The sequence below is a fragment of the Condylura cristata genome, unplaced genomic scaffold, assembly GCF_000260355.1.
Source record: "Condylura cristata isolate star-nosed mole 26May11 unplaced genomic scaffold, ConCri1.0 scaffold00035, whole genome shotgun sequence".
In the NCBI taxonomy this organism is placed as follows: domain Eukaryota; kingdom Metazoa; phylum Chordata; class Mammalia; order Eulipotyphla; family Talpidae; genus Condylura; species Condylura cristata.
Window position 1 is genome coordinate 2,951,293 of NW_004567136.1, and position 24,501 is coordinate 2,975,793.

Consider the following 24,501-nt stretch of genomic DNA (forward strand, 5'->3'; position numbering starts at 1 on the left):
TACTGCCATCTCTTGGGCCTGTTTCACTTTTGCTTTGTTTGAGATTCTCCCTGGTGGGGATCTGGTGTGGCTTATGCTTTCTGATTACCAAGCCACCATCAGGTAGTATTTGCCAGGGCATGTCTCTGTGGCAATATCCCTGAGTGAGATATCCGGGCACTATCACTAAAGGACAGTTTTGTATTTTTCTCTCCCAGGTTCCTTGACTTCTCAAGCTGTAGGTAGGCTTTGGTGGGCCTTTCTTGACGGGTGAGAGATCTACCTAGATGGTTGGATATGTTTGATTTCACATCTGATCCTATGGCAGGCTGGCTTTCAGATTTTGTGGGCAAAGCCTGAGTGGGAGTGGGTCACTGTTTGTCCAGGAGGTGGATCGGAAGTTGACTGAGCGGCTCCCAGCTCAGTGGGTGTGGGTGTGAGTCTCAAGTCACAAGATGCTGGTCTGGTCTGAGCTCAGAGCTGCTGGCTCCCGCCACGCTTATCTGTGTGAGTTCTGTGTCGGCCTCTGAGGCATTGCCTTGTGTGTTCTTCGTTTGGGTATGTGCTCTCCTGACAACTCTGTTATGTCACACCCATTAGTTCTTTGTCAGGTACCCTGACTGGGCTGGGGTGGAGCTGGCTGTTTCCACATTTTTTAACTTTTGCTGATCTTTAGCTTTTCTATATATTTATTTATTGTTGGGTTAAAAATTCTTCTTATAATGTACCTTAAGATGGATTCTCAACTACTGTTGCTAAAGTTTTTGTGGTTCAGTGTAAAGAAGTGCATGTACCGAAACATTTTCCTTTCTTATTTAAGTAATATCTCAAATTGCGTTTCATTCAGTCTTTAATGATTTAAAAATCCACTCATTTTTAGGGCTTCTAAGTGAAAATTGTTTTTCTCCTTTCAGTTGCATGCTGCCATTAGTCACCAGGTTGACCCAGAATTCCTTGGTTTAGGTCTGGGCAGCGTCCTCCTCAACAGCCTGAAGCAGACGGTGGTGGCCTTGGCCAGCAGTGCGGGTGTGCTGGGCACTGTGCAGGTGGCTGCCCAGGCGGTGCTGCAGAGTGGCTGGTCCGTGTTGCTGCCCACTGCAGAGGAGCGGGCTCGGGCACTCTCTGCTCTCCTGCCCTGTGCAGGTGGGCTTGGGCTAGGGGCGGGGCGGGGTGGGGTGCAGGAGTGTGCTGGGAGGGCCTAGTGCTTGCATTCAATTGGCAAAAATCTTGTCCTTTTTCCAGTTTCAGGAAATGAAGTGAACATCAGTCCAGGTCGTCGGTTCATGATCGATCTTCTGGTGGGCAGCCTGATGGCTGATGGAGGCTTGGAGTCAGCTTTAAACGCAGCCATTACTGCAGAAATCCAGGTATGGCCCTGGGTGTGTGCGTGTGAGCTGATGGAGGGGATTGAGTTGGAGGTAAGCTGGAGCGAATCACCGTGCACACGTGCGAGGAGATACCTGTCCCAACATTACTGAAAAGCGAAAACTTGGTAACACTCGAGCACTACTGTAACATACATCTTTGATTATTTTTGAGAAAGTCACTGACGTAATAAGAATGACAGAATGAGCCCATCTGTTTCAGTGAATTTGCCAGCGTCCCAGTCACGTGATTCTTGCTGCGACCTCACCTTTACTTTCAGTGGTCACACCTTCGGTCTTGAGCTATTCTCGGTGTGGTGTCAGTTTTCCTTTGCACTTGCTTGTTGGCCTTGCATAGCTTCTTTTCTTGCTTTAGTGTGACGATGGTTGTTTTTACATACTGATAAAATTAGATGAACTAAGCACATCAACAGTTGTCTTTGAGCAGGGAGGGGAAAGAATGGAGAGAGAAGAAGCAGGTATCTCGGCGGTGGACGACAGGGGTATTGGTGGTGGGTGCACCATGGTGGTACCTGACAGGTATCTGGATATTTTTTCAGTTAAAGATAAATCAGTTAATTAAAAATATGTCTTTAAAAACATTCTTAACTACCATGGCTAAATAAAAAACATAAGGAAAAATTAATATGTGATAATGTTAGTGGCTGCTGCTACGCTCCATGTCCCTGCTGTAGCCCAGGGTCTGTGCCATATATACTTCCATTTTTCTCTTTCAATGTTGTCAGCCATCTTGTGGGGAATGTGTTTTAAAATTCCATTTTATAGAAAGGACCTAATTACCACAGGAATTTAGGTATTTGCTAAGCTTTTAGGACCAGTGCATTTGCTGACTCCAAGCCCCTCTTTCTCTTCCAGGCCTGCAGGGCTCCATCGCATAGCTCCCTCCATTAGCAGTAGACCACACCGGAATGTTGACATTACCCAAGCAGTATTTTTAGAAGCTGTTAACTTACAAAATCTGTGCTTCCTGCTGGAGAGAGCCTGGTTGTGGGGGATGGAGGATAGAAAGACATATGGATTATGATCTCATAAATAGGCTGCCGAAAAAAATAGCTAAAAGCCTATTTTATTTTAAAACAAAAGTGTTCAAAGCTGTAGAAAGTCACAAAAACAACAACAGCAAAACCTTTAGAATAATCATAGTTAATTTTTTTCATCTATAGTGTTCTAGACATTTGAAAATGCAGGTGTTTGCTAATGATACTGATTATGGCGCCAGGGTCGCTCGCAGTCATCTGTCGATTTGCATCTTTACTCACAGGCTGCCGTGTTCAGTCTTGAATATTCTGCTGCTGTGTCTGTCCTTTCGTTCTGTCGCTTAGGGAAATTGTGTCATACGGGAAGAGGATCACTTTTATTTTTTGATAATCTACTGTTATTACCACTTAGGGTTCAGATATTCTTGCTATTATTTTAAATTACACTCTTGTAGTTGCATAAGTCACTGACTGTAAGACTGATTATTGGGAAAAACATTCTAGAAATGAAATTTCTGGGTCGAAAGCCTGAGAGTTTAAAATTTTCTGATCCCTGTTGCTGTCTTATTCCTGGAGTGGGTAGAGGAATCCCACTGCTACCAAGGAGTTGGGACCTTGCTCTCTACATCTACTCCTTGGGATGGAGGAGGACTGTAGTTAGACTATTTTACATTTTGTCTTTAAAAAAATTAGGCCCTTTGTCAGCAAAAAAAAAAAAAAAATTAGGCCCAGAGGAATGAAGTCTGCTTTTTCTCAATAAATTTGGTTACTAGAACAATGCTTGTTTCATAGTTAGTCTTCTGGGATATTGATTACATTTGATTTGGAAAAGATACCTCCATTTTTTTGTCTTCCTAAATAATAGCTTTATGGCAATCTAATTTAATACTATAAACTTGCCTCTTTAAAAATGTATATATAGTTCAGTGTTTTTTGTATATTCGCATAGTTGTGTAGCCATCACTCCACAATCTAACTCCAAAAAGAAATCCATGCCCCTCACAGTCACTCCCTGTCTCCCACTCCTCCCAGGCTTTACAGCTCTTCATCTCCAGAGTTCTCTGTTCTAAACATTTCATAGAGATGGAGTCATACACTCGGTGACTTGAGTCTGGTTTTTATTGGTGTTTATTAAGTTGATCTAGGTTGTAGCATCCACATTGAACTTTAGTTTTTCCAGTGTCTGAACAACATACTCTTGTATAGATATGGCACATTCATCAGCTAATGGACTTTTGGGTGGTTCCACTGTTGTTTTATTGTGACTAAAACTCTCTGAGTATCTCCTGGGTTTTGTGTGAATATATCTTTTTGGAATGGAGTTGTTGAGGTTTATGGTAACTATGTTGAATGTTCTGAGGAGCAGTGAGATTGTTTTCTTAAGTTGACATGCTGTTTTTTGTTCCCGACAGCATGTCTTTTAATGTGCTTATTGGCCTTTTGTGTGATTTCATTGGAGACTTGTCCATTCAGATCCTTTGCCAGTATTTAAATTATATTGGTTATTTTAAATTGTTGAACTGGAAGAATTTTTTCACATTCTGGACATAGGTCTCTTATCAGATATGTGATTTGGGAAAGTTTTTCTGTTCTATAGATTGTTGCTTCATGTTTACAAGGCAGATAGCTTCTGTGTGATGGGGCAGATTATGTCAGCTTTTTGTATGAGCCAGGAACAGGGGTGAAGATTTTAAGTACTTCACAGAGACTGTCAGCCTGGACATGGGACTGTAGGATGATTGAGTTTAGAAACTGATTAATATAAGGGCGGGGATTGCTGACAGGTGGGTCTGGACCATTGTCACCAGATATGTGACAGAGATCAGACTACAACAAGGATCAGGGCTCAGCCCAGGGTGCCTTCATAACTACTGCTAAGATAACTGGTAACCAGTCTCTGTTTTATGAATTACAGGATATTGAAGCGAAAAAAGAAGCACAGAAGGAAAAAGAAATTGATGAACAGGAAGCGAATGCCTCCACATTTCATAGAAGTAGGACTCCACTGGATAAAGACCTTATTAATACAGGGATCTATGAATCTTCTGGAAAACAGTGTTTGCCTCTGGTTCAGCTTATACAGCAGCTTCTTAGGTAAATACTGATAGCTTTATTGTACTTTAACGGAAGATTATTGGTTTTGTATTTAGATAGTAAAATCTAGCACCTAGTCTCTCAAAAATGTGTTTAGCTGTTAAGGAAATACTCTGAAATTTATTTCAGATAGATTCTAGGTAAAGAACAGACTTCTGATTATAGATGAGAGAAGAGTTGGTTATATATGGCAGAGCTGAGATTCTAAAGGTTTCCACACAAGAGAAATTGGTGTGTGAGGTAAACACAGGAAGAGATCCTTGTCATTATTAGGAGGCAGGTAGATGCAAATGAAAATCATCGTGGTAAGGTTAGTTTTTTGAATCAGTTGCAATTCTGTGTCATTCTGTATATCAGATTAATATACATTACTTTGTACAACACATTTTAAACAAGCTTTAATTTAGAATAATAAAAGAATAAAAAGTAAGGATTAAGAAAGAAGACTCAGAATACAAACAGCTAACCTTGCCTGGGCTGAAGTGGGCAGAAGCTGCTGAGAAAGGCCCGCTGGTGAGTGAGTGCCAGTCAGACAGAGTGGAATAAGCAAGGTGATTTCTGAAGGGCAGTTTTTGGACATCAGCAAACTGTTGTCTTCCCTTTTTAAAAAGATTTATTTATTTATGCATACAAGAGCTGGGGTGTAGGCCAGAGGTGTAGGATGTGGGGGTGGGAGGATTCATCAGTGACAGAGTAGGGAGCAGAATAGGCGGATCTGCTGAAATATACTGCAGAGGTGAGGCAGGAGAAAGGCTGCTGCGCCATGTGGGTCAGCTCCCTGGCCAGGAATGGAACTTGTACTGCAGTGGCTAGAGGTAGTTTGATAACAGTGTGCCTTTGACCCCTGTGCCACCAGGGAGGACACTGTTGCCCTCTTTTTAACAAAACTCAGCTGTATATAAACTTGGTACCTGGTTTTTCCACACTTAGAGAAAGTGGAGATCTGGAAACTTGGCTTAGGGAGCTGAATCCAGTGTGAAGGCCCTGTGGTGTGACAGGCTGGAAATTCCAGAATTTAGTGGACACACAGTGAACTATTAAAAGAGCTAACTCCTTAACATAGATTTTAAGAAATGCAAATTAAAAGCCCTTTTCCTATTTTTCCCCCTAGCCTAATAATGATTTTTCCTTTTAATCAACATTTCATACATTTTAATCCTCTACTTAACAAATTGAAATGAAGGGAATTAGTTCAGTGTAGTCTCTGTTAGTGGAAACAGCTTGGGATTTCTCCCTAGAAAATTTCTGTTGTGACTGCTCTCCTATATATATACAGGCTGAAAGGTGAAGCTTTGCTAAGTTTGGTAACTAAACAAGACCAGGAGCAGTGCTCATGTCGCAGAGTTAGCTGAAGTTAGAGTGACAGAAAAGGGATGCTGAGTGCTTTGTCATTAAAAGTGCTGTTTTATAGTGTCCGGTGTCTTAGGAAGTGAGTTCTGGAGCAGTTCTCCTTCACTGAGGAGGCTGTGTGGAAACCCTGGGTGTCCCTGGTGAGAGAGAGTGCAGGGTCCCTGTTCTTGCCCCTGGGGCTCCTGTGCTCGCGGGGGGTCGGCTCTTGCTCCTGCCTTTGCTTAGACTGCTCTTTGGTGTGGGGTGTCCTGTGTGTCTTAACGGACTAGGCCGGTACCGTCTCCTCAGTCACCCTGTGTTTGCTGGTGAACAGCAGAAGTCTGGCCAGTGCAGTTGAGACACTGATTTTTTTTTTTTTTTGGTTTGTATATTTTTTGTTAATTAAGATTCATATAGAAAAACTTAGCTATTTAGTTTTAGCGATTAGAGAACTTGGAAAGATGTTGGGAGTAACTTGGCTATATGAATTTGCCTTCTGAACTGCATTTTATGAGCTCAGTGCAGATAAGAATTTCCAATAAAAATTTAGTTATCTAGATTGAGATATGCTGTAGGTATAACATGCACCATGGCTTTTGAAGACCAGATGTGGAAGAAAGTGATAGGAAATATTTGAAAGATCTTCACCTTCAGATGTAGCTGAAAAGCATAAACCCAAATTCAGTACCTGTTTGTGGCATTATCAGGCAGACTCTTCCTACTTACTGGGATCATGTTGAAGTGATGGTATTGTCAATATGTTGAGGTAAATACATTTTTTTACTTCTGTGCGCGTGACTGGAGCACACGTACCACCGCTCCCACGGCTCCTGGCGGCGTGTCTGTGGCCGTGCTCTGGGCCATCCTGGCAGCAGCTCCGTTTCCGGAGCGTCAGCTTTACCGAGCGCGGGGTTTGGTTCCTCCAGCCCTCAAGGAAGAGTTGCCTGCACAGAAGGTTCCTAACAAAGATGTATTGTTTTAGAGGGGTCTCCCTGGTGCTGCACGGGGTTAAAGCACAGCACCGGGCCACTGCCGGCAGCCACTGCAGCACGAGTTCGATCCCCCAGTTGTTGAAAAATAGTGTAAAGGCATTTTGGAGACATTTCATGTACTTTATCCTTGGTAGACAGGTTGAAGAAATGACAGTTTGCCATAAAGTAAGCAAGAAAACAGATCTGAGAGTGAGTCATTAGTTTTATGCTAGCAAGGAGCTGGCATAAAATACAGAGCTGTGACATTTTTGAGATTAGTGAACTCTGTTAGGATTACCCATTTTGATTGTGGTTCTGAATTTTATGTTAAGGAAATAAGTTAAGCATTTGCTGGATCTTATTGCTGTACATTTCTTCACATGTAGCATCCACTCAGTCTGTACCTGTGTCCTCCATCGTGGAGGTGTTAGGAGATGGTGGCAGTAGAAAGTGAGGTCAGTTTGAGGCCCAGTGAGCGCCTGTGGTTTCGTGTGGCCTGTGAGTGGCACCATGCATCAGCCCAGTGCTCCTGCTCTTTCTGAGCTTCTTGGATAATTTGTGAATTAAGGGTGTGTTGGGCCCTAGAGTCATGTCTGCTGCTCCCGTCATCACTTACGCTGTTAGTTCCAGAAAGAATCATGGGGAAGGGGCCACTGCTAGAGGCTTTCCACATACCTGCTGTCGCGTTAGGACTCAAGGAAGTGTCACTGAGGCCTGTGGCCTGGTGTGCAGCAGAGATCCCAGACTGGTGCCAGCACCAGGTGCCAGCTGGCCTGTGCCCTCTCCCTGGGGCAGCTCTGGTGTGACGGAGCTGCTGGGACAGCAACCCTGGAGCCAGACTCTGGTTGACCCCTCTCCACTGACCATTTCCTGCTCTGTTCTCAGTGACGGGGTCAGGGGTTTATCACCAGGGGCTGGACTGGCCCGGGACAGCGTTTTGTCTGGGGTTCCCTCTCCCTTTCAGTCTGCCTTCTCAGTGACCTCAGAGATACCCAAGACACAGAAGGCTGAGTCCTGTTTCAGGCGTGGTGGCTCAGTGTTGCAGAAGCTCCCTGTAGCAGTCTGGCACTTTGACCTCCTGCAGTGCCCACTCCCCTGCCTCGTTTTGTCTTGTCCTCCTGGCTCTTGATCCCTGCTCCTTGCATTCTGCCCTTGGAGCCAGAAGCATTTACAGTTCTTCTGATTGTACTTTCCCAGAGTCAGTTTTCTTATATTTCTCCCCTTAGTGGTGGTTCATGGCTCCAGTTAGGGCCCAGAGTTGGGGTGGGAGTCTCTGCTCTTCTCTTTGGTGCTCCTGGGGCCTGTTACCTGACTTGATGGGTTTGTTCCCGCATTGCCCTTCCTTCCTGGACGCTCTGAGCCCTGGGCACCCCACGTGGGCCATCCGCGTGCCATCCTGCAGTAGGTGCTACAGGCAGACTTGTAAGGCTGGTGCAGCAGTGGCGTAAATCTTGTCCTCAAGGTAATGTCACATTTATATTTGAAATGCAGATTTAGGGGGAAAAAATGACCCAGTTTTCCTTTCCACAGGTTTGTCCCATTCTGTTATTTTGGACCACTGCACACAGCTCTCAGGGACACATTTGTAAGATGAAAGGGCATCGTTGTGTCGTTGGGGCCTTCTGGGCTCCTTGGCTCTGCTTCAGTGGAGGCTGTGCTTACTGCAGACACACCAGACAGATGTTTGTGGGGGGCCAGTCTGAAGGCAGCTAGTGGATGATCTTCTTCTGATTTTAGTGTGTCAGGATTTTTTAATAGACATAATTCATTTAATTTTGCAATCCTCTCCCCCGCGTAGAAACATTGCTTCTCAGACAGTAGCCAGATTGAAAGATGTTGCGCGTCAGATCTCATCGTGTCTGGACTATGAGCAACACAGTCGTGAAAGATCTGCTTCCTTGGATTTGTTGCTGCGTTTTCAGCGCTTACTTATCAGTAAACTTTATCCAGGAGAAAGTTTTGGTCAGACTGCAGATACTTCTAGTAAGTCACTTAAAATGTATGTCTTAATGCGTATCTACTACTTTCTTATTTAGGTTTTTTGACATTCCTGTTCTGCCTGTCTATACTATTTTATGCACTGATTGTGGAGGACCTCATTTTGCTTCCACTATTTTTTTTTTTTAAATCAAATATATCAATGCCAATATTTTAAATTTATTTCATTGTCTTAAGTATTTATACTCTTCAGACATGAGAAGTAGCATCCTGTATGTCCATTTTTGTTGTACAGAAGGTTTATCCCATCTGTGCCATGTGTTAGTTATGGGCCATTGGAGACTGTTGTAATGTGGGAATGAAAGCGTGACAGAGTGTGTCTTCCTGGGAAGCCAGGTTGGGCCTCAGTTATACTGATGTATTAACTGCTGGACATGGGGCTAAATGTCCTGAGGGCTGTGTAAATGGCTTACTCCAGGACTGGGGTAGCACCTGAGGGTGGCTGTGAGGATTAACATAGGGCGACATGCAGGTGGCCAGCACGGGTCGATGCCGTGTTGATGGAGGCTTTTCCAGTGGTGGTGGCTTTATCTGCCGAGGATGCAGAGGCCTGCCACTTCTGTTAATATTTTTAGAGTTCATGTGTTATACAATAACTTGGCTCCTTTATGAAAAAAATTAGATATTGGAAGAGGGTGGAAAATTTCAGGTTCAGAACTACGGTTGAACTACGGTCTGAAAGAGGTAACTCTTTCAAAGACATAAGGCCACAGGACTGAAAAGCTATTAAAAACGCGTTAAAAGAAAAGTTGATGATTTTGTGAGACTGAAAAGTGTATAGCTTGTTTATTGGGAGTAATTTACAAATGTTTAGGCATGAGCTTAGAAAGCATTTGTGTATTGTACGTGGAGCTTAAAAAACTCCGTAGATTCTGACCTTAGTATTTATATGCTCAGAGTTTTTAGGTACTGTATGGTAGAATGTGTAAAAACCAACCTGACCAGATTCACTGTGCCTCAAGTGATGTGATATGAAAAGACCAAGGCCATAGTGGTTAGAGACCACTATTTAAGACATTTATTACAGGTAAAAGTGTAAAGATGAGAGTGGAATAGTAGAACAATTTATAAAATAAAAGAAAAAAGAATTTTTTTGCTTCTACTCTGCCTCCGAAGTCCAAAGTAAAATTTGAACAGTGCAAATGAAATTTTCTAAATCCTTCTCCAAGGTCCTGAGTTGATGGGTGTCGGCTCCCTGCTCAAGAAGTACACGGCCCTGCTGTGCACACACATTGGAGATATACTGCCTGTGGCCGCCAGCATCGCCTCCACCAGCTGGCGCCACTTCGCAGAGGTGGCCTGCATTGTGGAAGGCGACTTCACTGGTACCGCTCTTGTTTCCTGCATGGGGATATGTGTTTATTTCCAAGATGGGTAAAAGTTAAAATGTGTCATTTCCTGATCAGTCTGTATGCCGTTATCCCATGGATTTTCTAGTCCTGTTGTTCCTTTTTTTGTGTTTTTAGTTACTGACAGTTCTGTTAAGTCACCTGGTATGGGATTCATATCACTATACCTACAATTAGCAGTTGAGAATCTTCCACCATTATTAATACTTCAGTAATGAGGTCGATACTTCATCATGCAATCTGACAGTCTCATAGCAGAGAAATTCGATTGCCCTTTCAGGACCTTGAAAAAAATGATAATATTGCTTAATGTTTTTAAAAGTTAATTCTGTGATAGCAGAACATTATTATTGAGTGCATTTTTTCTTAGTAGTAACATTAGTGGCAGGCAGTTTTCCAGTAAAAGTCTTCAGTTACTGTTCTGTGTTGAACAATATTTTTGAAAAGGATCACAAGTGAAAGTATTCCGTTTGATACCTTTAGCAGCTCTAGCTTTCAAAATGAACCAAAAAATAACCTTGTAGAAATATGTTAAAGGACAATGATATTTTGTTGGCGATTTATCAGAATTTAAATAGAGTAATTTTATAAATTGGTTCTGCAGGATAGATGCTTTTATTAAATCTTAATCCTTCTTTCTCTTCTTTTTAAATGTAGGTGTTCTTCTTCCAGAACTGGTCGTTTCTATAGTGCTTTTGCTCAGTAAAAATGCTGGTCTCATGCAGGAGGCTGGCGCTGTCCCTCTGCTGGGCGGCCTGCTTGAACATCTGGATCGCTTTAATCACCTGGCGCCAGGGAAGGAAAGGGACGACCATGAAGAGTTAGCCTGGCCTGGCATCATGGGTATGGCAACTTAACTTAAGGACTTCCATTGAGGAAAGTTACATATATATGTTAAAGTATAACTTAGTCTTTTTTTTGTGTGTTCTTTACAAGGGAAGACAGTCTTCTGCTGTTTTCACTAATGGTAGTAGAAAAAAAAAAGATAAATCAGTAAAGACTTGGGTTACACTCGAGGAAGATTTTTCTGTTAGAATTGGTTGTTATATCCTGAAATAGATTATCTTAGAAAGTTCTGGAACACCCTTTCCTGGGAGTTGTCTCCAAAAGGTTTGGTTGAGGTGGGTAGAGAGGGTCCCACTTTGGAGCAAACATTGACATGGAATGACTCGGTGAAATCCTTGCCCAGTACCTGACATAACTGAGCCAGGGAGTGTGTGCAGGCAGCCGAGGGCTTTCCTTTAGTACCATTTGCACTGCTGACAAGTTGGAATGAAAGTTTTCTTCTTGAAGCTTTGAATGTTAATGTTTTTAAATTTTTAAGTGACCAAGGTTCTGATTTAGAATTAGTTGAAGTTGTTAAGTTTCCTTTCTATAGGACAGCTCAAAGTGGGTCAGTCATCAACTTTGTAACATGAGCTTGAACAAGAATTACCCTTGTCCTGAGGAAAATATCCCTGGGCTGTTGGGCTTAGTGTGATTTTTTTTTTTTTTTTTTAAATACCACTAAGCTTTCACCTAACTTTTGTGAGCTTAAATGGGCATTTTTTATTTTCTATCTTACTTGCTGAACATGGCTTATGGTTTGTGTCTACTAAACATTTAATTTCACCAGCAGTTCAAATTTGTTCATTAAACATTTTATTTTTAAATTATAAAATACAGCATGAACATAAAAGTACAGAAGCAACTCTGATCAGTCATGGAGAAAACTTTTCACACACATTCATCCAGGTTAAGAAGTAGAAGTCTGCTAGGACCCTCCCCAGTTCTGCCCGTCATTTCGCAGACAGGTTCCCATGTCTCACTCTGTGGCCATTGCCCGTCTTCTCAGTCGTTTTACCAGCTGGGCATGTGTCCCTAGCCAGTGGGGTCACTGAAACATTCCTGACTCTTGGTAGCTGGGACGCTATGCATTTTTTCCAGTCTCCTGGGTTTCTGCGGTGCTTGTGCTGATTTCTTGTCCACCAGAGTGGGCAGGTTCTTTGTTCCACATCTGCGCCAAGAGGGCCATGCTCTCCACAGGCACTGTGGCCAGAGGGTCCTGGGGTCAGCCCCTTTTGGGTAAAGGAGCTGCCCTTGGTCCGTCTCTCTGTCCAAGTCAGGTGTTTCTGTGGTCTCAGCCCCTCTGCATTGCTGACTAGCAAAGGCCTCCATGTTGAATTCCCAGGAACTGAGAACAGCTGTCAGCTGTCAGGTGCGGCACATGCTTGTTGTATAGGGTGTTCTCTGTAGGGCCTTCTAAATATTAAGGATGTTCACTCTTTTAGTTTTGCAGCTTTAATTTTTATTTTGGGGGTTATGTTTTTGCTCTCCCATGTGTGCATGTTCCACTTGCCCTCCACAAAGCGCCTGCGCCCATTTCCCCGTCTGTCTCCCGTCCCTGGGTGTTTACTTCTATTTCTGCATTGCAGTGAATTTTTTCTTATGAATGGACATTACATTTCATCCAGTGTTTTCCCGCCTCTCTTGGCAACATTCATTTGTCTCTTCTCTTTTTCTGTAAATGCATAAATTACTAATTTTTCAAAGCCTAAACCAGCCATCTATTTTTGAAACGAAAAATGCCATAAATCAAGAAGAGGACATTTTCCCTGCAAGCGACCCCTGTTAAATTCTGTTTAGCCAGTCACGAGAAAATCTGATTGTGCAAAACAGTACCAGACATTCAAGGTTTTGGTAGCAGGAGTTAGTCTCATAGAATCAGTTGAAGAATATTCTCTTTTTTTTTGAAGAGTGTATGCAAGATTGGTAGACTTTGCCTAATAATCATCTTGGTTTGTGGTCTTCTTTGTGAACAGCTTTTTTGGTGGGTGGGATTGGAATAAAGTAGGAATCCTTAAAATTTTTTCTATTGGAGAAAAATATAAGTGACATGAAATTGACCATTTTAAAGTTCATAGCCCTCTTGTATTAAGCCCACTTACTTTGTTGTACAACTGTCACTGTCCTCCATCTTTAGAACTTGCTTGTTTTACCTCAACAGAAGCTGTTTCCCCTTTAACCTCTAACATCCCATTCCCCCCTCCCCTCAGCCTCTGGCAACCACCATTCTACTTCCTGTTTCTGTGAATTTGACCACTCTAGGTATGTCATATAAGTGAACTCACTCAGTATTTTTCTTTTGGTATCTGGCTTATTTCACTTAGCATGTCTTCATTGACCATTCACATTGTAGCATGGCTAGAACTTCCTTCCATTTTAAGGTTGGTTAATATCCCATTGTGTTTCTATACCACACCATATTTTGTTTATCCATTTGTCTGTTAATGGCCACTTGGGTGATTTCAACTTTTTGGTTGCTGTAACTAATGCTGCTGTGAATCAGGTGTGCAAATAAATGTCTGTTCCAATTCCTGCTTTTACTTTTTTGGGTTTTAAGCCCAAAATGGAGTTGCTGGGTTGTAGGGTAATTCTCTTTTTACGTACCTTTTGAGAAATTGCCATGTTTTTTTTTTTTCTGTAGCAGCTCTACCATTTTACTTTCCCAGAGGCAATGCTGATTTCTCTACATCCTCATTAACACGTTTTTTCCTGCTTTCAGTCGGTATTAGCCTTTCTAATGGGGTGAAGTAGGCCTACACTGTAGTTTTGATCATCTATTTGAAGATTGTTTCTGTACTCTATTCCAATGATATGATTTGTTTATTATGAAACTTCTCTAATGTAGGTTAGTAGAGCGAATAGTATAATGAACTTAGGTTACCAACTGTTCACACCCTCCAAACCTTCCTATACTACACTTTTTATCTTGTTGATTGACTGAATTATTTTAAAACAACTTTGTCTTTAAACAAAAAATTTTAGTACACTTTACCTGTTAATGATACTACTTTTATAACGAAAACAGTGTCATTAGGATAACATTAGGATTAGTTCTTTAATCTGTCATGAAATTCATCTTCAATTTTTCCTGTATTATATAAAAAGCCCACCTTATTTGTGGTTTTGAACCAGGATCTAAACAAGTCATGTACCTCAGTCTTTTCCCATGATCGCATAGGTCCTGGCCTTTTCTCTTCTCTTTGGTCATACTGTGTATTTTTCAAAAAAGTCAGGCATTTGTTCCAGAGAAGTTCACATTTTCTGACCCTGGCAGCTTGTATTCTTTTCTTTTAGACTAACATCTCTTATCACTTAACTCTTGGTTATATGTAGATGCTTGATCAGATTTGGATTCAGTTTTGGTGAGTCAGAGTGTGTCTGAGGCCATGCTTTGGTCTCTTGGGCCCAGCGACCTGGGATTCTGGGTGACCCCACCTTCTCTTCCGATGCACCAGGAAGTTTATGCGTGGTGCATCTTTTATACAGTCCCCCACCAGCCTTGCTCTCAGCTGTTGGATTTGTGTGACATGTAAAGTGTACAGGTAGGACAAGATCCTAGCTGATGCCTTTCACCTCTCTACCTGACTTAACCGTTTTTTATGGGCTTTTTGAGTATTATTATGAACTCAAAAGCATTATTTATTTGATGTGTATTAACCTGTTAATTTCTTCAGCTGTTTCTCCTCTCCTCGCCTTATATACATTTAAAGGTGGAAATGCTCTCAAGCGTCCACTTAACTGTATGGCACACACACCATCAGTAGTACTTTCATTATTGCTCTTTTCTCTGCACTTGTGATTTTCATAATATTTTTTCTTGGAATTTGAGTTTTTTATAACTATTTCATAATTCTTAAATATGTAGAGAATTTTAATAGTTACCTATTTCTAGTTTATGCACTGTAGCAAATGCACATGCTCTGCAATTTCATTTCTTGCAGATTTGCTCTGTTGTCTGGCCTATGGTCAGATTTGCTGTTCATGCTGCTCAAGTAGTTTTGCTTTTTATTTAAACAGCATCGTATATATCCTTGTTGACCTTTTGTGATGTTAGTTATGGGGAATATGTTACTTCCATTGTGATTGTGCATTTGTCTGTTTTTCCTTTTCTTTCCTTTTACTTTATCTATGATCTATTGACTCATTGATTTTGGTTTCTGTATATACAGAGTCATTTTTTACAGGTCAGAACTGTAGAAATAATGAGGAGGTGACACTTATACGCAAGGCTGATTTGGAGAACCACAACAAAGATGGAGGCTTCTGGACTGTGATTGATGGGAAAGTGTATGACATAAAGGACTTCCAGACACAGTCATTAACAGGAAATAGCATTCTTGGTAAGGCTGAACTTTTCAGCTCAAGGTTAAAAGTTACAGCATACATATTTTAACTAGGGCATTTTGGGCTTTTCAGTGATCAGTTTACTGTTCCATTTTCTACACAATTTTATCTATCAGTGACTTTGGTCTTTGTCAGTGAATTCAGCCACATTTGAAAAATTCTTCATCATTAATACATTCTCCTCACCCCCCCCCCCCCAACACTTCTTGGAATCTGTTCCATGCTCTTATTTGGCCTGGTCATTCCAGGACTGGGTGAGAGATGTTTGTACTTTGGTGACCCTCACTTTGGAGTTCACCGCCCAATCTCTCCCACCTGCCATTCCTGCTCTAGCTGTTTTGGCCATTGTACTGAAGTGATATGGCTTTCATCCTTTTTGTTTCAGCTCAGTTTGCAGGGGAAGACCCAGTGGTTGCTTTGGAAGCTGCTTTGCAGTTTGAAGACACACGCGAGTCAATGCATGCCTTTTGTGTTGGCCAGTATCTGGAGGTAAGGATGAGTGTGTGGAAGTGAGAATGAGTCCATGAGGCCAGCGAGGATTTCAGCAGAGACCTCTCTGTTTGCAATAAGAGGTTTTTACCCTAAATTATTGACATCTTGGTTGGAATTTTTGAGTTGGATGGAGATAGGGGGATCGTTGAGTGGTAATGATCTTTTACTGATTTTTTTTTTCAGTAAAATGAGTTTTTATTTGTTCTTGTGAAGCTTTGTGATGTGTTATGAAAGTTATTTTAAAAATTATTACTGTGTAAGAAATGTAGACACTGTTCTACGAAGAGGTGTAACCTTTGAGTTCTACAATTTTACTGGAAGGTTATATAGAAATTTGGAATGGCTTGCTATTTTGAGATGTGTACTTTGGGGAAAGAGCTCTATAGTAGCATAATTTTTGAAAATAGAAATATGTTCTGATATGTTCATGGATGTTGGAGTTTATATATTGGGGTTGACTTTTGAGAGGTAATAAAACTTACTCTGTGTCACAAAGAATCAGACTTAAAGCATTTTATGAAGGAAAATTAACTGTAAATTGTCTAAATGGACTGGCAAAATTCCAGATTATTGTCATTTGAACTTTTTTCTAAATGTGTTTGCTCTTTGAGGAGGAAATTTATTTCTTCCACATGTTAGTTCACTAATTCACAATACTTGTCCTATTTTTGTGGGTTCTTTATGCATGTAGCAACACAGAATATTTTCTGAAGCATTGTGTACAATCCCTTCAGAAAATTCTGTTTGACTCCCTAAGGAATTTTCTAGCTAAATAGCTTGGCTCTGGGTTTTCCCTAGAGGAGAGGTGACTCACTCTCTACTTCGTGGGGTGTGTGGTCAGCCTGCACTCGCTCTTACCCAGCGTGGTGCCAGTGCCCAGAGCCCCTGCTGCTCGTCGTCAGAGCAGTCATCTTGTTGAAGGAGATCTATGATTGCACCTTCTGGCTGTCTGTTTGTTGTTATTGTTACTCTGTTTTCTCAGACTGACGGTGAATCTTGTTTTTCCCAGCCTGACCAAGAAGTCGTTACTGTACCGGACCTGGGAAGTCTGTCTTCGCCTTTGATAGACACAGAGAGGAATCTGGGTCTGCTGCTTGGGCTGCATGCCTCCTACTTAGCGATGAGCACGCCGCTGTCTCCAGTTGAGGTCGAATGTGCCAGTAAGGACTTTTGCTTTCTGCTAAGATTAGCCAGTTATTTATTTTTTAAAGATTTGTTTATGTATACAGAACTGGGGTACATACAGGCCAGAGGCCTGTGAGAGGATTCACTGCAGTCAGAGTGGGGAGCAGAACAGGCAGACCGACAAAGTACACAGCTGAGGAAAGCAGCTGGCGAGTCAGGAGAGGTCTGCCGCCCCATGTGGTCACCTCCAGGGCAGGGGATCAAACTCACACTGAAGCAGCTGTGGCCAGCTTCAAGGTGCTACCGACTGCTCTAGAATTGAAATTTCTAGTAAAGAAAACCCCAGATTTGACTGCTTGAATGTTGGAGGAATATTTTCATAATACAGGTCATTTCCGAGAAGTCTGTACTGCCCTGTAAAATTGATTCCTTTTTAGTGATTTTTACTCCAGTTACCATAGCAGTTATAATGATACAAAGAGTGTTGTGGCCTCGTCTGATAAACAGGTCTCCTGTACAGTCCATAGGATCTCCAGCCTCCAAGGACCCATGTCTTACTAAAGAGTGTAGACTGTGTCTTTAGTAGTCCCTTACTCTTAACTACTCGATTAATGGTGTGGACAGATGTGGCCTTCACATGTGCTGTTCTGCCTGGACACTCAGCCGCTGTCTGTGTTCAGATCCCAGCTCAGTCTCTGCTTCTGTAGTAGAAGTGAACCCTTTACTCGCCTCTGAGAATGGAGGGCTTTTGGTCACGCTCTTGTACCTCTTGTAGTACCTCGTAGCATAAAGTTTTCCCAACTGAAATGGAGTGGAGGGACTACTTGTGTACATGATCCCTCAACACTGCTTTCCCTGTTGAGTAACCAGAAAGTCTGAACCTGTTTTCCTAAAGAAACAGGAATGATGAGTCAATATGTATCAGTATGTTACATGTAACTCTCTCATATGAGTGATACTGCATTTCTCCCAGATTGAGTATTTAGTTCTATAGCTTTTTCTCAGTATTTATTTCTGTGGTTCTTTTCAATCTTTGTCCATGCACTTTCTAGAGTGGCTTCAGTCTTCCATCTTCTCCGGAGGCCTGCAGACCAGCCAGATCCACTACAGCTACAATGAAGAGAAAGACGAGGACCACTGTAGTTCACCTGGGGGGACGCCGGCCAGCAAGTCCCGACTCTGCTCCCACAGACGGGCCCTGGGGGACCAGTCCCAGGCATTCCTGCAGGCCATTGCAGATAACAACATCCAGGATCACAATGTGAAGGTGGGGGATGCCTTTCCCCACTGCCCCCTCAGATCCTCCCCGGTACTCTGGGACTTTGCTGTATGAACCCTTGCACATTCTTTGATTGGCTTAGCAAGGGACTTTATGTACATGTTGCTTGGAGGTCTGGTTTGAGGCGAGAGTCTGATTTAATTCTACATACGTGGGAGGTTTTGGAGTCATTGCAAAGTGTGATGGCAATTCACAGGCAGTGGCACACAGTTTGGGATTTTGACATTGTGCTGGGGTGACCCTGAAATTATCGCCACCTGTCTCTGTTGCAGGATTTTCTGTGTCAAATCGAAAGGTACTGTAGGCAGTGCCACTTGACGACTCCGATCACGTTTCCTCCAGAGCATCCTGTGGAGGAGGTCGGCCGCTTGCTGCTGTGTTGTCTCTTAAAGCATGAAGATTTAGGTTTGAGGCTTGATTTCTTTTCTTTTCTTTCTTTCTTTCTTTATTTTTTTTTTTGCTGTACTTTTAAGTCTTTCAATTGACATGAAATAGACTTTCATTCCTACCTGGACCTCTCTTTTCAATGCCTTTCACAGGACATGTGGCATTATCCTTAGTTCATGCAGGCGCATTTGGTATTGAGCAAGTAAAACAGAGAACATTGCCTAAGTCGGTGGTGGACGTTTGTAGAGTTGTCTACCAGGCAAAATGCTCACTCATTAAGGTAAATGGTTTTTGATTCTCTTTAATTCTGGGCCTTTCAGCCAGTTGGTAAAATATGTTCTGAAGTTGTCTTTTCCCATTTAACTTGTAGACACATCAAGAACAGGGCCGTTCTTACAAGGAGGTCTGTGCACCAGTCATCGAACGCTTGAGATTCCTCTTCAACGAACTGAGACCTGCAGTTTGTAATGACCTCTCCATAATGTCCAAGTTTAAACTGCTAAGTTCTTTGCCTCGGTGGCGGAGGATAACTCAGAAGATAATTCGCGAAAGAAGGAAAAAGAGAGGTAGGAGTGTGAGAGGCACTTGGGGAATGAGTATGTGCGCTCATGTAGCTTTGTCTGCACGTGCGGAAGGAAGCATTGGCTGTTGCTCATCCCTGCTCAGATGAGGCTGTTCACAGCTGCCTCCAGATTTATGCCTATTTATAGGAGAGTATACAAATCCTGCCCGCTTCCCCAGACGCCAGTAACGGTGTAACTTTGGGTTCTCCTGCCCATGAGATGTATGGAAACACTTTATCTTTCAACAAATCTTAACCATTCTTGTAAAGACGTTTTACTTTGGAAATAGTGAGTTAGAATTATGCATTTGCTAGAAGAGGGAATCGGCATAATTTCCAGTATTTCAGGACATGATTATGTAAGAAGATAGAAACTTTTTTCTTTAAATACCCAAAATTTGCATAAAAATGCATAATGTACTTTAAAATTTGGTGACTGTCATTATAAGCAAATCTATAGAAGTTTCTGATTATATATTTATGAGTTGACTTCTATATAGACCTGGTAATTAAGCAATATTAATAACTGAGTTTTGATGAACATTATGAGCAATATCATCATGAAAGACTAAACTGTTTTAGGAGTCATCCTGAATATTGATAATTCCTGTGCAAACCCTTACACTCTGGATCAGGAAATCCTGTCACAAGATTGCTGAGCACAAGGTCAGGAAACGTATAGCAGGAGCACAAACTTGGGAGACAGTCATGTCCGTTTGAGGGGACGGTCCCTCGCCACCGAACCTTACATCTGTGGAACCCACACTGTTCCTCTGACACTTCTCATTGTGGGTTGCTCTATTTAATGGATTTTGAAGATGTTGGGTTTTTGGTTAAGAAAATCAAGAAACTTCTAAGTACAAGTTTCTTCTCTTAACAATGACAGGCGAGGGGTCGTCAGTAAGGGGCTGCTCGCCTTGCTGTCGAGGGCTGTCATTGGCGGCATCTGTCACACAGCTCCTCAGGGCCTTCATGGTTGCTCTAGTTACTCAGACCCCAGCCCTGGGGCAGAAACAGGTGGTCACTGTTTGTCATGCTGGCAGTGACAGTCGGCCAGCCTGGTTTTGCGGCCCTTGTCCCTCAGGCGCACACAGCATGCTGTGGGCTCAGACTCAGTTCCTAGGGCCGATTAAGGGCCAGTGTTGAAGCGAACACTTGGGTTTTTCTTGGAATTCTCAGGATTTGAGCAGCCCAGACCTGCTGTGTTAATGTTTCACTGCCTGTTATTTAGATTGTGTGTTAAAGAGAATTAGAATAAAATTTTGAAAGAGGCCAAAAATAAGGAAGTAGCCCCCATTATTGCAAAATCAGTGGAAATTTTCCTAAGGATACTGACATTTAGCCACTCAAGGGAGTCCATGGGGATTACAACCGAGATGAAAAAATACACAAAATGAAGAATGATGTAAAATAAATAAATATATTTAAGACATTAAAAAAAAAAAAAGCCATCCAGTTGATTGAGCCCGCACCGCGACAGACCACCAGTGCTGTAGTCCGGACGCACAGATGCAGCCTTGCTGTGTGCTTTGCACAGCCCATGAGCTGAGACTGGGGTTTGCATCTAATAGTGATTTTTTTTTAAATCTAAGGAAGAATTAAAAAAAAGGTTTTGACACTTGATAATTATATGAAGTTGAAATACAACATGCATACACAACGTTCGGTCTTTTTCATGTGTCAACAGCAGAATTATTTGAAACAAACTGAATGGTTTGCAAAGACTTAAATGTTCACCATCTGTCCCTTTTAAGAATGATTGCTGATTCCGAGACACCCTCTTCTTTAAAGCTTCACTTCATGATGGCACTCTTGACTGTCTTTCTGTTGATTGATTACATGTCTTTCTGTCGATTACATGTAATGACCAAGTATTATTCCTGTATTCCATTAGAGAGTAATTTGGTTGAGCATAATGTTTTCCTGTCTCTTTGATTATAATATTCTTGTTCTCCATACAAATTTAAATATTCCTTAATTGAAAGTGATATTTAAGTGAGTGATTTTTATTACGAATGGTGTCTTTAAATACAGTTCCTAAGAAGCCAGAATCTACTGATGATGAAGAAAAAATTGGAAATGAAGAAAGTGATTTAGAAGAAACTTGCATTTTGCCTCACAGTCCTATAAATGTGGACAAAAGACCCATTGCAATTAAATCACCCAAGGTAAAGAATTTTCTGTGAGAACTGGCTGAATAACAAAGGAATCCACAAGGATGGTTGCTTTCTCCTTGAGCACTTGTAGGGTGATGAGTAAAGCAGGGTGTTACTAAGAGTCTCAGTACCCCCGCCCTGGTGATGCTTCCTGAACTTGACTTCTGTGCCTTGGGCAGATCGATAGCTGGAGATGCGCTTCCTCTCACTTACAGTAAAAGTTAAAATATTCCATCAACTTGAACCTGTTGGCCTTTATTTATGTTTTATTCAAGTAACTGCTTTAGAGCACCTTTTTCTAAGGGCAGTATAAATTAATGGCACACATTGTTTCCCTTTGTCAGGATAAATGGCAGCCTCTGTTGAACACGGTTACAGGTGTTCACAAGTATAAATGGCTGAAGCAGAATGTTCAAGGTCTTTATCCACAGTCTGCGCTTCTCAGCACAATTGCTGAATTTGCCCTGAAAGAAGAGCCCGTGGATGTAGAAAAAATGAGAAAGTGCCTTCTAAAACAGGTAAAATTTGTGAAGAATATTTTGCTCTTCATTGAATAATATGTGCAACACTTAATTGTCTGCATTGATGTTTTGCAGTTGGAGAGAGCAGAGGTTCGCCTGGAAGGCATAGATACAATTTTAAAACTGGCAGCCAAAAATTTCTTACTTCCATCTGTGCAGTATGCCATGTTCTGTGGATGGCAAAGACTTATTCCTGAAGGAGTTGATATAGGGTAAAGGTTTATTAGATTTTTTTAAATTAAAAGAAGCCATTGCAATAAAGCATTGTGCTGTTGGAGTTTAAAGTCTAGCGATATTCTGAGTAAAATGATTTCTCTTTGTTTAAGGGAACCCCTTACGGATTGTTTAAAGGATGTTGATTTGATCCCACCTTTTAATCGAATGCTGCTGGAAGTGACTTTTGGCAAGCTGTATGCTTGGGCTGTTCAGAATATTCGAAATGTTTTGATGGATGCAAATGCCAAATTTAAAGAACTTGGTGAGTTAAAAGATGCCTGATGGTTAAATAGTTGAATTAGCATTGTTATTGGAGTAAAATGTGACTACGTCATTATTTCAGTTTGGTTCTTTATGTGTTGTGGAAACTTACAAATGCTAATGTTTTGCTTTTGGGAAGATGTGAATAAACTTTGCACATGCAAAGATTTATTTTAGTTATTTATGCTTACAAGGGTGTAGGCCAGGGGTGCGGAGGGCGAGAAGATTCACCAGAGATAGAGTGGGGAGTGGAACACATGGATCTGCTGAGGGGGGGCAGTGGGTGAGACAGGAGAGGTCTGCTGCACTATGTGAGTCAGCTCCCTGGCTGGGGGTTGAACTCATGCTGCAGTGGCTGTGATAGCTTGATAGTGGTGAGACTTATCCCTGCACCACCAGGGGTGTCCAAACTTTGTTCATTCAAATGATAATCTAGCCTGTATTTAGCTTTCTTAGATTCCAAAATTGTCAAAATTTGGCAGAAATCACAATCTTGACATATAGAAATAAAAAGTTTTTTTTAATATTTTCATGTGTATTAGTGTATCAGTTTATATTTTCATGTGTATCCTAAACTGCTTATTTATACTTATTGTATAATTACCAATTTTACAATACTTAGTATATACTATATACTTACTGTATATACAAGTATGTGTGTATATTAAAACTTATTTGTTCGATAGTTTGAGTATCTACAGAGAATCCTGGGTTTAGTTCTGTGGGGCAAAAAGTGAAATGTATCTTATACTTTAAATCGAAAACTTCCAGGGGTATTTAGAGGAATGGTGTGATGAGTTTCATAGGCAGCTGGAGATTGCTACTCAGGATAATACTGTTGTAAAGCAGTACAGAGTAGCTGATTTCCACATTTTGTGGAAATTCTCTGAAAAACAGAACTTAAAACAGTGCTAATGCTTTTGCTTCATGTATATGCTTGTGTCCACACACAAGAAGTTTACGTGGGTGCCAATGCTTTTTAGGCATCCAGCCCGTCCCCCTGCAAACCATTACCAACGAGAACCCGTCAGGACCCAGCCTGGGCACGACCCCGCAGGCCCGCTTCCTCCTGGTGATGCTCAGCATGCTCACGCTGCAGCACGGTGCGAGCAACCTGGACCTTCTCCTCAACTCGGGCACGCTCGCCCTCACGCAGACGGCACTGCGGCTGATCGGTAGGTGGCATCGCCCTAGTCCTTTGTGAAAATGGGGCACCTACTTTGCTCTCTCTCTCGGTTGCTTTGTGGAAAATGCATATGACAAATTCACCTTGTTATCCACTTTTACATTTCTGATTCAGTGACCTTCAGCACATCTCCAGTGTGTGTCACCACACAGTCTGTAACTTTGGCATCACCCGCAGCGTGACCCTGAGCTGTTCTCGCTCCCCCAGCTGCTGGCAGTGCCACACCTGCTTTCTGATGCTGTGCATGTGTCTGCTTCTGGGTGGTGCATATAAATGACACATGAGTTTTGGCCTCTTCTAGCTGCCTTTATTTCCTTTGTGCATTTATTAGTGATTCATTCCTTTACATTGCTAGAAACATGTCATCATCTGAAAGTAACACAGTTTATTTGTCCACTCAGCCGCTGAGGGCATGTGCGTCATTTCTGCCTTTGACCTCTGGGAGTTGTGCTGCTGGCGGTGTTTGTGTGTGTCTTTGCTTTAACACCTTTCAGTCCTTCCGTTCTGTCCCTAGGAGGGAATTGTCGTGTCATGCGGTAACCCCGTTTAACTTGCTGACAGACTGTCAGGAGTGCTTTTCATAGTACTGTGCCATTTTACATTTCTATGTGAGCAGTCACCAAGGGATCTCGTTTCTCTTTATCCTGGTCATCACTAGTTATTTTCCCTGTGCTTTGGATTAGACCCCACTAATAGGTGTGACGTGTTAGCTCACTATGGTTTGATTTATGATGTGCGTGTTGGTCCTTGGTGTGTCTTTCATGGAAGTCTGTTCAAGCCTTTTGCCTTTGTATTGATTTGTAGGAATCCTCTATATATTCCAGGTACTAGACTGTTACTCTTAGTATTTCTTCCCACCTTGTAGGTTCTGGTTCCTTTTTAAAGCTTTTTAATATATACTTTTTTATATTAAAACTTTTTAATATAAAACCTCTAATGACGTCCAACTTATCTTTTTTTTTTTTTATTAAAAAGTTTATTTTAACATCATTTTTCACATTTTTTTTTTCATCTCAATTGTAATCCCCATGGGTTTCCCATCACCAAATCACCCCTGTGCCACCA

General features: G+C 41.9%; 1 protein-coding gene across 3 annotated transcripts in view; it reads left to right on the forward strand.

Annotated features, from left to right (window-relative positions):
* Positions 1-24,501, forward strand: part of LOC101631156 (E3 ubiquitin-protein ligase HERC2) — a 120,058-nt gene that overhangs the window by 38,801 nt on the left and 56,756 nt on the right. For all 3 annotated transcript variants that reach the window (XM_004693063.2, XM_012732714.1, XM_012732713.1), the window contains exons 18-35: positions 894-1,122; positions 1,222-1,346; positions 4,257-4,435; positions 8,534-8,718; positions 9,903-10,058; positions 10,740-10,925; positions 15,077-15,247; positions 15,637-15,740; positions 16,753-16,903; positions 17,921-18,135; positions 18,420-18,552; positions 18,687-18,814; positions 18,905-19,100; positions 21,131-21,264; positions 21,597-21,770; positions 21,849-21,985; positions 22,100-22,251; positions 23,234-23,425. In XM_004693063.2, the coding sequence (XP_004693120.1) occupies positions 894-1,122; positions 1,222-1,346; positions 4,257-4,435; positions 8,534-8,718; positions 9,903-10,058; positions 10,740-10,925; positions 15,077-15,247; positions 15,637-15,740; positions 16,753-16,903; positions 17,921-18,135; positions 18,420-18,552; positions 18,687-18,814; positions 18,905-19,100; positions 21,131-21,264; positions 21,597-21,770; positions 21,849-21,985; positions 22,100-22,251; positions 23,234-23,425 (2,947 nt within the window). The remainder of the gene's footprint in view (positions 1-893; positions 1,123-1,221; positions 1,347-4,256; positions 4,436-8,533; positions 8,719-9,902; positions 10,059-10,739; positions 10,926-15,076; positions 15,248-15,636; positions 15,741-16,752; positions 16,904-17,920; positions 18,136-18,419; positions 18,553-18,686; positions 18,815-18,904; positions 19,101-21,130; positions 21,265-21,596; positions 21,771-21,848; positions 21,986-22,099; positions 22,252-23,233; positions 23,426-24,501) is intronic.